This window comes from Melanerpes formicivorus, unplaced genomic scaffold (assembly GCF_026170545.1).
Source record: "Melanerpes formicivorus ecotype bairdi unplaced genomic scaffold, bMelFor1.0.p_v2 SCAF_1, whole genome shotgun sequence".
Lineage (NCBI taxonomy): Eukaryota > Metazoa > Chordata > Aves > Piciformes > Picidae > Melanerpes > Melanerpes formicivorus.
Window position 1 is genome coordinate 51,576,698 of NW_027142353.1, and position 15,753 is coordinate 51,592,450.

General features: G+C 41.6%; 1 protein-coding gene across 1 annotated transcript in view; it reads right to left on the reverse strand.

Annotated features, from left to right (window-relative positions):
* Window positions 1–1,489: 1,489 nt before the first annotated feature.
* BRCA2 (BRCA2 DNA repair associated) overlaps window positions 1,490–15,753 on the reverse strand; it is a 40,974-nt gene continuing 26,710 nt past the window's right edge. The window contains 12 exon segments of the mRNA XM_068143087.1: window positions 1,490–1,811; window positions 1,813–2,213; window positions 3,499–3,651; window positions 3,823–4,079; window positions 5,151–5,286; window positions 5,379–5,545; window positions 5,750–5,951; window positions 7,220–7,341; window positions 9,407–9,551; window positions 11,468–11,623; window positions 12,351–12,702; window positions 13,016–13,186. Coding sequence (XP_067999188.1) covers window positions 1,526–1,811; window positions 1,813–2,213; window positions 3,499–3,651; window positions 3,823–4,079; window positions 5,151–5,286; window positions 5,379–5,545; window positions 5,750–5,951; window positions 7,220–7,341; window positions 9,407–9,551; window positions 11,468–11,623; window positions 12,351–12,702; window positions 13,016–13,186 — 2,548 coding nt within the window. The 3' untranslated portion in view covers window positions 1,490–1,525.

Here is a 15,753-nt window from a genome sequence, read left to right on the forward strand (position 1 = left end):
CTGATCCTGAGATGACTCCATGTACAGAGGCTCCTACAAGGAAACATTAGTGTTAAGCTCGTGCTTGCTAGCCTCTTACATAGGAACAGGGCTGTAGGAAGCTTTGTCTAGCTGAAGCACAAGGCAACCCAATACCCAAACTCAGAAGTGCAAAATGATGACTTCATAAAGGATTAAAAAATAAAGGTTGTTCTAAGTGGAGAAGTCAACTCCTTCCACCACCAAGTGCCAAGAAGCCACTGATACATGAGTGAGAAAAGAAACTATCCTCTGGTAGTTTTATCCAGGCTGTTAAATTCTCCTAACCACATTCCAATGGAGAAGCCCTGTGGAACATTTCCAAAGCAGCATTTGTGCTGGCAGTTTTCCTGAAGTAGGTGTGGTTAGTAGCAGAGCTAACAGGACAGGACAGCACCAAGTCACTCTAGTAGAAAATGAAGACAGCTCACGCTGGACAGTAAGAAATACCGGCAGAGCTGCTATTCACCTAGCAAACTGGCAGATGAAAGGTATAAATATCAAAGAGGTATAAATATGCTCTTCTGGGCAAAAGCCAAGCTGTCTTAGGACACAGCCAACGCAGGAGATGAACTGCATTTTGTGCTCAGGCTGCATTTAAAGCAGCATCATCATTCTAAGTAATTGTGAACTGGAGGGCCCGGGGAACCTGGCTCTGCAGTACCACACAAAGGTTTACAGAACCTTTGGCAAGGTTGTGTCAGCTCACTACAATTCTCAAGTCCAGGGTGGTGATGTGAGCCCCTCCCAGTTCAGCACTTGAGAAGGAAATAGCAACCTTCCAGGGGTCCTGGGCTGTGTGACCTGGTGGTCTCGGTTCTGAAACATCTCTCTCCTTTAACCCATGTGTGGTGGGAAGCAGCAGTACAAGGGTTAGCCTGGTTGGCAGCTGCTCTATCAAGGCTTTTCTCTCTCCAGTGGAGAAACTCCAATTCTGAGAAGCTTCACCTGTTGAAATTAATGAGAACAAAGTAAAGAGTTCAAGTACTAACTCATTCCCAGCAGAAATGGTGAAATCAAAGCAAGATCTGATTGACTTTCACAATTCTGTGGCCTCAAGTGCTTCTCTAAGCAGGAGTAGCTCAAACAGTGACCCAGAACCTGTCATTAATATGTTTGTATGGCATTTGGCTATGAATCAAAAAATTCTAGTGCAGTAGGGGAAGGGTGAGGGGAAAAGTACACAAAGTACAAGAACTGTGTCAGAATTACAGAATTATGTTTGGTAGCAGTATCTTGGAGAACTGTTTATTTTGCCCCCTTCCACTTCTGACAGCTATGTAACTACTCTCATACTGCAGCTGGTAACAAAACCTGAAAGACCCAGAATCAAAGCAATGGCTTACCAAACGTCATCAGACCTTCAGCTACACCTGTCTGTTGTACCATACCTGCTTGCCTGAGAAATGTCTCATTACTTGACTCCAAGTCAATTTGCATCGTCCCTTGCAATGTCATTTCACAGTCTCTGTTTTTGTAACAGAACTTTATTAAATACCATCAGGAATCAATGTACAAAGTGAAAAAATAATTTGAATTTTAAATATCTACAATATTGTACATGTGCAGTTAGTAGCATGCCTGGGGGGGTTTGTCTGTGTAGCAGCCTGGGGGTTGGTAACAAGTCCTCAGGTTCTTTTGTGTCCTCCTGAAGAGCCTCAGCCACTTCGGAACTGGTTTTTGATGAGTTATTCGCTTCCCCAGTAGAGCAGGAACTATTTTGGGGTGAATGTTTATCAGATAAATTAGTAGCTATTGTGTTGCTGGTCTCATTTACATAATCAGTCTTCCTTATTCGTGAGTGCTTGTGTATTAAGCATTGCGAGTTCCTCGTCAGCAATCAGGTCATTCTCACCCAGATGGACAGTTTCTCTCAGCTTTCTGCAGGGGGTGACAGGACCAATACTCTGATTTGTTTCTTTCAATGCTTTGCTGTGCTGCACACCCAAACTTCGCGGGGGCTGAAATGCTTTTCTGAGCGATGGAGAAATGCTTGCCCGCAGTGGTGTCAGTGGTGGAGGGGCAGGTATGCAGCTGAGGAAGTCCATAGCTTTTCTCTTTTTGCTGTTCTGGGGATGGTCTTTGTTACTTGTGGCAGATGAAGGTGTCTTTGCTGACCCTGGTGCGACGAGTTTCACGTTCGGTGTGCTAGTTGACAAAGGGCTTGGATGCTTCATTTCCATTTTAGAAGAGATCTAATTAAACAGAGACAAGTTTTAGCTGTCATAGAATGTCCTGTTCCATTAGCTTCCTTAACTACTTCCACAAACCAGGGCTGGGGAGGGGGGGAACCCTGCTAGAAAGAGGCTATGTCATAATTCATGTCCAACTTCACTTTAGTTTTATATTTTCTGATGGTGACTGACATTCTTTCAAGGACTGATGATGGATAGACCACTGCTCTCATGCACATTAAGACAGCAAATTTACATTCTGTTTCTGAGCTCTAGGCTAAATGTGCCAGATGGTAAGAAACCAAAGCACTCGTGAAGAGGAGCACTGGGTATACCCTCAACAGGCTGTTAAATAGGAAAAGCAAGGAAAAAAAGGTGGATAGAATGTAGACCAAAAAACTTCAAGATAATGCACTCAAGGTAGATGCTGCCCAGCAAATCATTCAAACACATGCTTGAGAATATCTTTAATGTTTCCTTTGTTTCAACCTGTTAATATATTTAATAAAAGGATACAAACTAAACCTTCAAATATTAGCACTCTCTGAAATGGAAAGGGATGCCTTAGGAGCTTAAATTTAGTCCTCAGGAATTGGAATACTTGAAGTTCCTTGCAGCTTACTGGCATAAGAAATTTTTGTTCTGATTGCAGGAATAACTTGCCACCAGAAGCATTTGTGAGAAACTCAAGTACTACTGAACTCAATTTTTGTCTAAACTGCTACAAAATGTTAAGGTGATCTCTCTCCCCTTTAAAATCCTCGAAACAGTGAACAGTATCTAAGGAAAGAAGACCCAGAGTAAAGTAAAAATCTCTAAACAAGAGCAGGAACTGCACAAAAGTTTACAGGCTAACATTTTTCCTTTCAGTGACACCCATTCAGATCATCTTCATAGTGGGACCAAAGAAGCAATAATGGTTTCATGGCTATGGTGGTCTTAGGTTGATGTTTGGGATCAATAATCTTAGAGGTCTTTCACCATCCAAACAATTCTACAATTCTATAATTCTACAATAAGTAATCTCCAGGGAAAAGATGATTCATTCTACCCACATAAAATTCAGAGTATTTAAAGTATGCTGTGAAAACACAGGCCACAAGGGGTTTTCCTGCACTGATCAAAGGAGGAACAGTCTCACAGTTCCTCCTGAGAAACTCACACACAAAAGAAAGCTTCTAATCAGCTTCTATTGCCCTGAGGACAATGTGTTGAGTGGACTGACAAGGGAGACCACACTTACCAATATTAAACTTGCTTATATCCTTACTGTATGTACTACCAGTATTAATTACCAGAAGCTTACCAAAATTTTATCCTCTGGATAAAGACCTGAGTTGCAGGAAGGTGAGGGACTTTCCAAGCCACACCTTTTAGTTAAGTTGGGTGTAAGAGAGAGATTTCTTTGTAGCAAATTCATCAGTTTACTTTCTGCATCAGAGCAAAAGGAGGCCACATCCTGTAAAGAACAGGTTACAGTTGTTTTTCAAATCATTTTAAGTACTGTGTGCTCACAAAGTAGTTAGGACTTTTTTCCTCCAAATAATCCCACCCGAAGTTAATTTTATATCAAACCAACAACTTAGAAGAATGTCACATGGCAGTAACTCAAATGAGTCTACAGATTTACCTCTATTGTACTTCTCAGTTCATTCATCTTCTCTTGAAGATAGTTTTCCTTTGGACTTGCTGAGAATACAGAAAGATCTCCAGCCAACAGCACAGGAATTCCTGATCTGAATTCAGACTGCCACTGAAGGTTGCTTGCAGAAAGCAATGAAGAGCGCACAACTATATCTTCAATAGCCAAGTGCCTGAGATCTGTCCAGATCTTTACTGCCACTAAATTAAAGCTTTCATCAGACAAGTACACCATAGTAGTGAAACCTAAAAGCAAGAAAAAAACCTCTGAATTAAACCTTAAATCTTTTAAGCAGAGGTTGATTACTGCAATTTGTATCTATAAAGAGAGTCACACATCTTGAAAGAGAATTGATAATGTGGCAACCTATCTGCATGGTGACAGCAGTTTAATGCTTCATTTGTATTCTACGCTATCTCCCTACTGATTACAGAAAACAACTCCAAGTCTGTGCTCCAGTGCTTAACAAACAATATACCTCTGGTGCTTTGCCTATTCATTCTGAAGATTGTCCACCTGCCCCCAGCCATGAGCTCCAGTGCCTGCATTCCACCCCTTCCATAGAATACATAGAATAAACCAGGTTGGAAGAGACCTTCAAGATCATCGTGTCCAACCAATCCAACCCACCTAAACAACTAAGCCATGGCACCAAGCACCCCATCAAGTCTCCTCCTGAGCACCTCCAATGATGGTGACTCCACCACCTCCCCAGGCAGCCCACTCCAATGGGCAATCACTCTCTCTGTATAGAACTTCTTCCTAACATCCAACCTAAACCTCCCCTGGCACAGCCTGAGACTGTGTCCTCTTGTTCTGGTACTGGCTGCCTGGGAGAAGAGACTAACATCCACCTGTTTACAACTTCCCTTCAGGTAGTTGTAGAGAGCAATAAGGTCACCCCTGAGTCTCCTCTTCTCCAGGCTAAGCAACCCCAGCTCCCTCACTCTCTCCTCATAGGGCTTGTGACCCTATACACAAAACAGGAAGCTCATGTACATGTACAGCGGTGCTTCTGCAGACGCTGAACACAGATGTGAGAACTGACATCCACCATTGGTGGATAAAAAATGTAAATCAAGAAAAGTGTCTCTTGAGCTTACATTCTCCCTTACTAAACTCTCCCTGAACTAACAAGTGAAGATAGATTTTCTTCAGGAAAACAAATTATCTGCCAGCCTATCATGGTGACAGCCATATTAGCAGGTTTTCCCAGGCTGAGATGCAGGTACAACACCAAGGTCATTTTAGCTTTTGAAATAAAAATAGTGCAGTGCTTATTCAACAGGAGGACATGAGTATGGCCCACAACGTACCTGTTCTGCTAACAGAAACTACAACTCCAACCAAATCAACTTCAGCACACAGTGGCTGAAAAGAAGGATCTGACAAACTGGTGAGTTTTAGAGCCTTTCTTGGGAAGAAGATCTGTGCCAGCATCTCCTGCGATACCTGAGAAAACAACACTTTTAAGTACTTACAACACACTTACATAGACTGTGAGGTATTTTAATGACACAGCTTCATGAACAGAAAGCACTTACTGGCAGCTGTAGATACTGAGTTTTCTTGGTTGCTGTTAATTGTATGTTAGCTGGGTCCAACCTTCCTTTGGACTGTGATGTGGCCAGCTGGTAGATTCTGTACCGACTGCCTTCCTTTAGCAATGCACAAACCTCTTGCAGTGGGCGCCAGATACTCAGTGTCACTCCTAACGACAGCAGATCAAGATACATGAGCTGTGCAATACTCACTGGGAGGCTTTTAAACCAAATAAATCTGCAATACTCTCTTCTACCCAAAAGCCCTAAACCAAACCCCAAATAAAACTGGCAATATTAATGTGCAAGCTAGGATATTGCTGGCCAGGTACCAGGTTTAGCTAAAAGTTATTTATAGTTGTTCAAGTACTCACCCTTACGTTTTTCTTGCTTTTTATAGTCCACCACACATAATTTCCATACAGTAGACACATCCCTTTTGGAACAACCATTTTCTTCCTGTTCTGCTGACTCTAAAGCCTTCTTGAATTCTTCCTGTATCTGGGCTTGCTTTTTGTCATTCATCAACTGCCTGTAAGCATTCAGAGCTTTCAGTTGTTCTTGACTGAGATACCCCTGTGACCAAGGGAAAAACGCAGTCAGTATCTGCTTTATTCATTAAAAAACACTGCTAAGATTTTTAGATAGCCCCTTTCTTAAGTGTTCATCTGTTACCAGCAATTTATCATTCAACTGATACAAACAATAGACTTGAAATGAAGTATGTTAATACAACAGGAGTCACCAGTCTGGTACCCAGTTGTCTAAGTACTACATCAGACACTGTTCTTCTGTGATTAGTGAGAAGCCCGCTTAGGAATGCATAATGAAGATGAGTATTTAATATTCATGGCATGTTTACCTCTTTCATAAGTAAGAGGAAATACTACAAAACAGTTCTGTAAGAAGAAGAGTTGCATCTCTCAGGAGGCTGCTGCTTAGCTGACACAGTGATTTACACTAGACTGCATCAGAAGTGTTGCCTTTCTGGCCAAGCCTTCAAGACAGAGATGCCTTTACAAGTATCACCACAGACACACAAAACATTTTAACACAGAAAGCCACAGACTGTATGGATTTATAACAGCCAAGGACCCTGACTTGCACAAGGTGAGGTATTCATTTAATTTTTAACAACTGGCAGGGACTAATCATGTGCATCTTTATTAATAAAGGCATATACACTTAAAAATTGTGGTTGAACTGGGACAGGGAATGGAGACAACAATGCCAATATAAGCATTCACATATTTCAGTGAACAGCATGCAAGAGTAAGTGTGTGAAACTCAAGATTTATGAGATGCATTTACTTTTCATACACAAAAGAACAAGTAAAATTACCTTTTAATTGTGCTATAGGCTGGATTTTTGTATAATGAAATAATTCTGGTTTGTAACCCAAGATATTGTTAATCTATTCCAACAAGCCTTCATTGAAGTATTCTCAAAATTATTAATCTTAATTTATTTATCAGTAAGCATGCTGTAGAAAAATCTCAAAAGGCTTAGCTGCAGCCAGGGGGGTTAAAGAACAAGCTCTGCACCATAAGGGTGCTGGAACACTGCAGCGGATTGCCCAGGGAAGTGGTTGGGGCCCTATCCATGGAGATACTCAAGGTGAGGCTCGACAGAACTCAGGGCAACCTGATCTAGTTGAGGATGTCCCTGCCGACTGCAGAGGGGTGTTGGACTTTTGGGGGCCCTTTCCAACCCAGAACATTCTGTGGTTCCGTGGTTCTATGCAAAATGAAGAGTAATTTAGTGGCTGATTTTAGCAAGAGGTAGTAAATTGTCAATTATTCCACAAGCATTTAAAAGCGAGCCCAGCAGGATCTAGAGTTACCTCCATATAACCAGGATCAGATGCATTCTGAATTGCCTCATAAAGTTCTGCACCATCTTGCAAATTATGGATTTGCTGTCTTGTGACTATGCGTGGTCTCAGTGTCCTTCTGCTAGCTCTCTCTGTTGAAAACAAGCCACCATGTTGAGTTTCACTTTAAAAGTGGAAGCAGAAATAATTATGTTAAGAAGCATGGTAGTACTTAGGCCTTGCCAGAATAAAAAACACAAAACACTACAATATAACAACTGATGTACGTGTGTGTGCGAAATACAAGCAGAAAAATACATCATTCATTTAAATACAATGCAGGTCAGAACTTTAAACAGGCTTGAGGGAAGCCACTGTCAGTGTCTGCACTTAGGAAAAGGTGGGAGACTTGATGAACTGCCATAAAAGAATTCTCCTCCTTAGACCTTCTACAACAGTCCTCACCTTGGCCACTAGGACCCCCAAGGTCTTTACTGCAAAGCTGCTTTTCAGTTTGGTGGCCCCAAGCGTATTACGAAGCTGGAGGTGGGGAGATTCAGGCTGGATGTGAGGAGGAAGCTCTTCACCATGAGCGTGGTGAAGCCCTGGAATGGGTTGTCCAGGGAGGTGGTCGAGGCCCTGTCCCTGGAGGTGTTTAAGACCAGGCTGGATGAGGCTCTGTCCAGCCTGATCTAGTGTGGGGTGTCCCTGGCCATGGCAGGGGGGTTGGAACTAGATGATCCTTGTGGTCCCTTCCAACCCTGACTGATACTATGATGCTATGATACTGGTGCATAGGGTTGTGCCTCCCCAGGTGCAAGATCTGTGCTTCCCTTTGTTGAACTTCACGATGTTCTTGGCACCCCATTTCTCCAGCCTGGCGATGTCCATCAGGATGTCAGCATGAACCTCTAGTGTTTGAGTCACTCATCCTAATTTTGTATCATCAACAAATCTGCTGAGAGTTCTCTGCCCTATCATCCAGATCATTAATTAAGATGCCAAGACAGGACTGGACCCAGTGCAGCTCTATTTACAAGACTCCAAACAGCCTTTGTGCACTGATCACAACTCTCTGTGCCCAATTCTTCAGCCAATTCTCAATCCATCTGGCTGCTCAGCTAACCCATGCTTCATTGGCTTTTCCATGAGGATCTTATGGAAGACAGGGTCAAAAGCCTTACTGAATTCAAAGCAGACATTATGCACTGCTCCTGTCTCATCTACCCAAGCCAGTAATTTCATCACAGAAGGTTGTCAGATTAGTCACACATGACTTCCTCTTGGTGAATCCCCACTGACCATTCCCGATCATGTTCTTGTCTTTCACATGCCTAGAAATGGTTTCCAAGGTTAGTTGCTCCATCACCTTCTCTAGAATCAAAGTAAGGCTGGCCTGTAGTTAGTTCTCTGAGTCCTCCTTCCTCTCTTTTTGAAGACAAGAGACACATTTGTTTTCCTCCAGTTTTCAGGCACCTTTCTCATCACCATGATGGTTCAAAGAGGATCAAAAGCAGCCTCACAAAGGCATCACCCAGCTCTTTTGGCACTTGTGGGTTCATCACATCACTGAGTATGGATTAATCTATGTCCAGTTTGCCTAAGTTTTCTCTAACTTTATTTTCTTCCACCAAGGATAGGTCCTTCTTGCTCCTGACTTTGCCCTGGTCTCCAGGGCCCAATATTGCTTGTTAAAGAGAAAAAGGCATTCAGTAACTGAACCTTCTCCATGCCCCATTTGGTCGCTTTGCTGACCTCAGTATCTCCACAGTCCCACAACATTCGTGAGGAAAGATGCTCAGTGCTCAGTCTTGGTGTTTGGGTCTACTGAGATACATGCGAAGCAGCATCCACCTCTGGGTGAAATATTACAGTGTTGGGTCTTTGAAGAGAATGGAATTAACAATTCTACAATTCTGCAGCACTTCCCTGAGCATTGTCTCAATGGTAATTTTTTTAGTACTCTGGCTACCAACATGCTCAGGAAGTTTCCTAGAGAGCTGCTAAGCCAAGCAAGTGAGTTTTGTACTCAGGTTCCTGACACATAGTAAATAAAGAGCAGTAACAACACAAACCTATCACAAACAAACCACTCAACATCCTAACTCTGCTTCTCCATCAGCAGCAAAGATTTTGCCTGCTTCTTTAAACTCTTCTGTAAATGTCAAAAAAGTTTTTGTGTTCTTATTACACATTCTGAAACACTGAGAGCTTTACCTTCCTGCTTTTCATATTCTGCTTGGATTTTTGCAAACAGAGCTTCCAGTTTCTTTTGTTGATCCTCTGCGTGCTTAGCAGCTTCCCTTTCTTCAGCTCGGCAGTTACGAAACACGTATGAACCAGCTGATGTCTTTTCCACCCACTGAAAGAAAAAGATTCAAACAAAGCCCAGAATTCTTTTAATTTTTAACCTCATCTAGCTTCCTTCTAATACTCACTGTTAAGCAAAAACACTTTAAAACACACGAACAGACAGTAGATTGTAAGTTCTTTTAGTATAATAGATAGAGCCCCACAAGCACTTAGACTTCATGTTAAAGATAAATGGACAGAACAGAGCAGCAGTCAAAAGTGCATGATTGCAGTCAAAACTGCTGAAGAAACCAGAGCTTATAACAATAGGCATCAAAGAAGTAATTCAGAAGGTAGCAGATACAATAAGATAGAAAACATCAAATTCCATGCTTAAAAAAATATACCAGAACTGCATTCTACCCAATTTTTCTTTCCACACCAACTGTACTATCTGTTTTAACATGCTAGCCTAGATGCTGTAAAACGAACTATGATGATGTTCTGCACATACTCTTAAGAAGATCCTGCCTGAAACTGTTCTATAGTGCTACAGCCTTATCCACAGCTCTGCCAGAACTGGCTTGCCTGATTGGAAGAGATTGGTGAGCCAAACAGAAGTCACTGCCTTGAAAGTGGTCCCTTACTCTTAGAGCTGCACAGTCCCATGTTCTGGCTCTAGCACATATTTGATCTCATCAGACCTCGTTGGTTTGTGTTGGGTTTTTTGTTTGTTTGTTTCTGTTTACTATTAGCTAGTTACTTACTCTTGGTTTAGTAAATTCAAATTAGCTAAGCAACAGGACCAGGTAAGCTGCATAAAGCAGTAGCAAGAGAGCATAGCAAGAGCAGGATGAATAAGGGTTGAGGAACTAATCCTTACGAGGCAGTGAATCGTTGAAATAGGGTCTGCATGCCACGTTTTCTTGCTCTATTCACAGACTGACACATTTAATTAGGGTTATTGTGGTTCCTGCACTCCTTGTGGCAGGAGGAGGACAGCTCAAGTCTTCCTATTGTTTTGGTATGTTTAAGCACCTCGGTCTCTTAATATAGTGAGAGTGAGATACATAACACCACTTTTCTGCCCAGCCTGGAAGCCATGTACTGTGATGTGGTTACAGATTAGAGACACCTTTCTAGGACCTAAATATTTGTTAGCTCTATCAGGCAGTAGTGCTGCAGTTTCCTCCACTGAAGTAATGATCTAAATACATTGTAATGATCCAAACCAAATATTGCTATTACCTTTGTAGAATTCATTTATACATCAATTCAACAGTTACACAACAATGCCAAAAGCCCCCTGTGTGTACATGCCAAGTGTAACATGCTCTAAGAGAAGTTAAAATCTGAAAGTTGTATCCTGGCTAAACTGTTAACATTAAAGAGGTTTGCTTACTAACAGCATATTGTTTCTTTGTGAAGTATTGTTATCAGTAGTTACAGCAAAGTCTGACCCTATTTAAAACCTTTGTTCTGTTTTGCACCACTATCGTGCTGTATTTTCAGAAATATTGTTAAATATCAAGTCTTCACATTACAGACAGTAAGAAAAAGTAATCTTGCTAATGGTGGCAAATATTTAACTTCTTTGCAGGGATATGTGTGTTAACAGTAGTAAAAAAAGAGTTTCACTTCTACTTGGAGTTGAAACCAAGTATCTTTTTCTCCTTTAAAACAGGTGCTGGGCTCTGTACAGTACAGAACTGAAATTCAATTGTTTCTGGCTTTCTGAAGTTGAAATCAAAGCAAGCCATAAGATATTGAGTGGGAACTCATTTTTAGAGCAAGATACTCCAGTCCAGAAACAGTAAATACATGATCAGGAGTGCTTCTTGCAGTGCATGTTTTACACATAACAATACCCTTCCTTAAATTTGTTTATCTCCCTATATTATGTCTGATTTGAGGAATGACATAGCAGTAAACTAATATAATTCAGAGCTCTCAGAACCTTAGATTAATAAAATACTTATATCATACCTGAATAGGGTAAGTCCTTTGAATCACTACATCAATGCACCCCACTGCACCACCCTCGCTGTAGAGCGATGACAAAGGCAAAGGAAAAGGTCTGGGATCCCGATGAAATCCTAGCTTTGCATCCCACCGTGCACATCGAGTGCTGTTCGCTGAAATCTGAATGAAAAGTTTAATGATAAACTGTCACTGATAGATCAGAAAGACACCCAACTGGTTGTGTGTAGAGGAAAGACTCTTTTCACACTGACCTCACTATCTGTCTCATTTTTGGGTGACAGGCTGGACTTGATCTCAAAGGTCTTTTCCAACCTGGTTAGTTCTGTATTCTGAACATGCTACATTTTAATTTCAAGGTTTCTTTTCACATTGAAGAATGTATTTTAAACAGGAACTCAAAGTTTGGTAAGGTGAAATTCTCTGGAAATGAGCTTCTAAGACACAAGCTGTTTTATACCAGGGGAGCATGATTTGTATGCTGAAACCTCAGCCAGCACTTTAACCATTCTCAGACTAGTCAAGACCTCCTCCTCTACCCTACTCTCTTATGACTTGAATTCTTCCCTCCATTCTTCTTCCAATTTCTGTATTGTCTGCAATGGATAAATACTTTTTTGTAACTTGGTGCTTAACCAAATTAAGGAGCTGGAACTGTCAAGACATGCACCCAAACTCGACAGAATTCTATTCTCTAAACTTCTCTTCCAACTCTGTTGAATAGTGTCAGCTGCCTCATGGCATAAATCTAGTTATTAAACTTGGCCAAAACTTTGTTTATAAAGCCCTAACAAAACTTTGTCTGTTTACAAAAACACAGCTCAACTAAACAGCATCTATCACATCTCGTGGTCACATCCAGGCAAGCTGAACTAATATTTTGGTTTACCTTTAACATGAGGGAATCTGGGGCTTCCAGTGGTGCACATCCATTTTGAGGGCCAACAAGTTCTGCTCCATGCACTATGATCTTCTGCCCCACAGTCAGCCGCCTTCTATGTAAGAAAGCTTTGAGAGGTGGATCTAGAAGAGCTCTAATCCCATACCAGCCATCAGTAACTTCAATTATTGCCGGTGCTTTTTGACTTCCCACCTTTGTATTGCTGCTGCCAGGAGATACCGCGGCGTTCAGCGATATGATCTTGGAGATGCAGAGCACGAGCGTTTTACCTGCTGCATCATCTCTTTCTGTTATTTTTTTGATTGCTGATCGTTTACTTTTATCAACTTCCAAATCATACCTGTTAAAAAAAGAATTCATAATGCTTTCTTAAAGCAAACAAAATCCATCACATGGGGTTTCCTTAAAACCTGTAGCAAACTACTGCTTCATCAATACCCACGACCAAGTACCACTGTAGCAAAGCAAATGTTATCTACATTTTTTGCACATAACACATTCTATTTTTAACACTAGTATGTGTAAATCTAACCATCTGAGCATTTTGATTAACAGTAAATGCAAGGTAGAGGTGCTGATTTTGTAAGACCATGAACTAGAAAGCACCTAGTATCACAAACTACCACTCCAAATACATTGCTGTGTATACATACCTGTATTTCAACTGCAACAGCACTGTTTCTGGTGTCAAACATCTGTTAGCAAATTCATGTGGAAAAGACACTTCCATGGCTGCCAGTTTCCATACAATCCACCTATAGTGATTGTAAACCCAGGCCTCTGTTATTAGCTTGGGATCCACACCAGGAGTGTCACAAAGGGCTCTGCAGATAAATTGTTAACAAATTAACCTGAAGTCCACTGTAAGTTTTCACTTGCTTATATTTCCCTAGCATTGTATTCAGTGTATGTACATTGGCAACATGAACAAAAGAATGTTTATTAGGGTGAAAACAGGAAGATTACATTCCATACACTGAACTGGTTATTGTAGCTCCAGAGGCATGCTATGCTCTGCCAGCTTCATGCAGTTATGAACACAGCACAGAGGGACAGAGGTGTGCTCTCCTTTCTTTCAACCCTGGAATTTCCCATTTGCAATCCATCCCCCTCTGCTTTACAGTTTCTGGAGTTGTGGTTTTGGTGTTCTGGGTTGGGGTTTTTTGTATGTATGTGGACAACAGATTGCAAAGAATTTTTAATTGTTGCCAAAGAGCTTTCTTCTCTCCACTAAGTGACTACTCAAATGGGCATTCATTCTGTGTTGAGTCCAAGCTGCACTACCATGACCTGCAGGACTTGGGCTGGAAAGATCTATTTTTTTCCAAGTCTCACAGTCACTAGGAAGGCTATTTCGTTAAAAGAGGAAGAGAAAGAATTAGACCAGAGATTCAAATAGCTAAGCCATTAGACTTATTAGAACACAAGTCCTATTAAAAAGTAAATTTCTGACTTGTGAGAAAGCCTCAGGTTTTTAAGGAACTGTACTGCAGTTGGGTGAGGAAAAGAAACCATTTGAAAGGAAAGAAGTGATATATAAAGGAAGATAAGGAGCAGGCATGACCATCAAATTAAGTATAGCTTCATCAGATGAGAGCAAAGCAGTCTTAGACTTCAGGAGATGCAATCTTTTGTGACAATGCAATTCAGGAGTTAACAACAGAATTCAGTACAAGATTAAGAGCATAAACGAAGATGACTAAAGGCATATATATTCTAGTTGACCACGATTCAGGGATAAAAAATTGATGCAGCTGAGTATTTAATCTCAGCCATATGCTTCAATTTATGACAAATCTTGAACAGATACAAGGACTGAAGACAACCTCTACAAATTGCTTGGGAGACTACCTGGTATTCAGTGTCAGATCACCACTGCCACCCAGAGAACCTATTCCAAGATATTTAGCAGTATGTTGATAACTCCGCTCGTGTTTCTGAAAAATGAATGAGGAAAAAGCCATATACCTGATGGCCTGACCACAGAATCAGGAACAAAATGCTTATTAAACAAGCTACCTGGAATGTGTCCAGAGAAGGGCAACAAGGCTGGGGAGAGGCCTTGAGCACAAACCCTATGAGGAGAGGCTGAGGGAGCTGGGATTGTTTAGCCTGGAGAAGAGGAGGCTCAGGGGTGACCTCATTGCTTTCTACAACTACCTGAAAAGTGGTTGTAGCCAGGAAGGGGTTGGTCTCTTCTCCCAGGTAACCAGCACCAGAACAAGGGGACACAGTCTCAAGCTGCACCAGGGGAAGTTTAGGCTCAAGGTGAGGAGAAAGTTCTTCACTGAGTGAGTCGTTCGTCATTGGAATGTGCTGCCCAGGGAGGTGGTGGAGTCGCCATCCCTGGAGGTGTTCAAGAGGGGACTGGATGTGGCACTTGGTGCCATGGTCTAGTCATGAGGTCTGTGGTGACAGGTTGGACTCGATGATCTTTGAGGTCTCTTCCAACCTTAGCGATACTGTGATACCTCTGAAACAAGAAGTTGGCCTACCTAAAAAGGCCAATATTTGGCACATCTAGGTGTAAGGTGTTTTGTGCAAATATTTCCCATTCACAGAACATGCCTAAGTAGCAGATTGAAAATACTGATTTGGCAGTGGATGCATTGTACCCAGAGGTCTATTGCTTCTTGAAAAAACCCTCAAATCTCATGCTTCTAATTAATTTTTGTAGCTGCATTGCTGTTCAGCCTATAAATAGCAGTTTCATGTGAGAAAAGAATAATCAGCGTGCTTTCTAAAATGCATGCAACTCCAGAACACTACCATATAGGCAAGAGGCCCTGGGTGAACATCTCAGACAGTCTTTTATACATCTGCTCTGAATGCTTTGTAGGAACATTGTATCTAGCAAGGTTTATCCCCAAAATATTCAGTACTCATAAAACTTATGGAGGCAAACGCAGAATTGGGGATGGTATCACCAAGAGCAAAACAACACAAGGAATGAGTTAGGTCAAGTTCTGCATACTCTGCCTCCATATCCCACAGCCACCCATGAAACAGCTGTGGCATGTGATGCCACTGGGTGCAAAATGGATCTATGTGAGGATCAGCTTTGCCTTACTGTAGTTAGAAAAAACCCTAACCACCCCAGAACCAATTCCAAAGGCGCTTCTGAGACAAAGCTGGCTTACTGTCAAACAGAAAGACTCAAGATCTTCCAGATCAGCATGCAAAAATTCTTAGAAGCTGTTTAAAACAGTTAAACATTGAACAAATGAAAGACAAGAGGGTGGTTGGGAGATGGCCAACGTGGATTCACCAACAGCAAATTATGCCTTCCCAAGCTCTTTCATTTCCCTGATGAAGTAACTAGTGCTGTAGGCAAGGGGAGGGCAGTGGACATGGTGTATGTTAGAAAGGACTTTGGCAATTTCTGACAGTC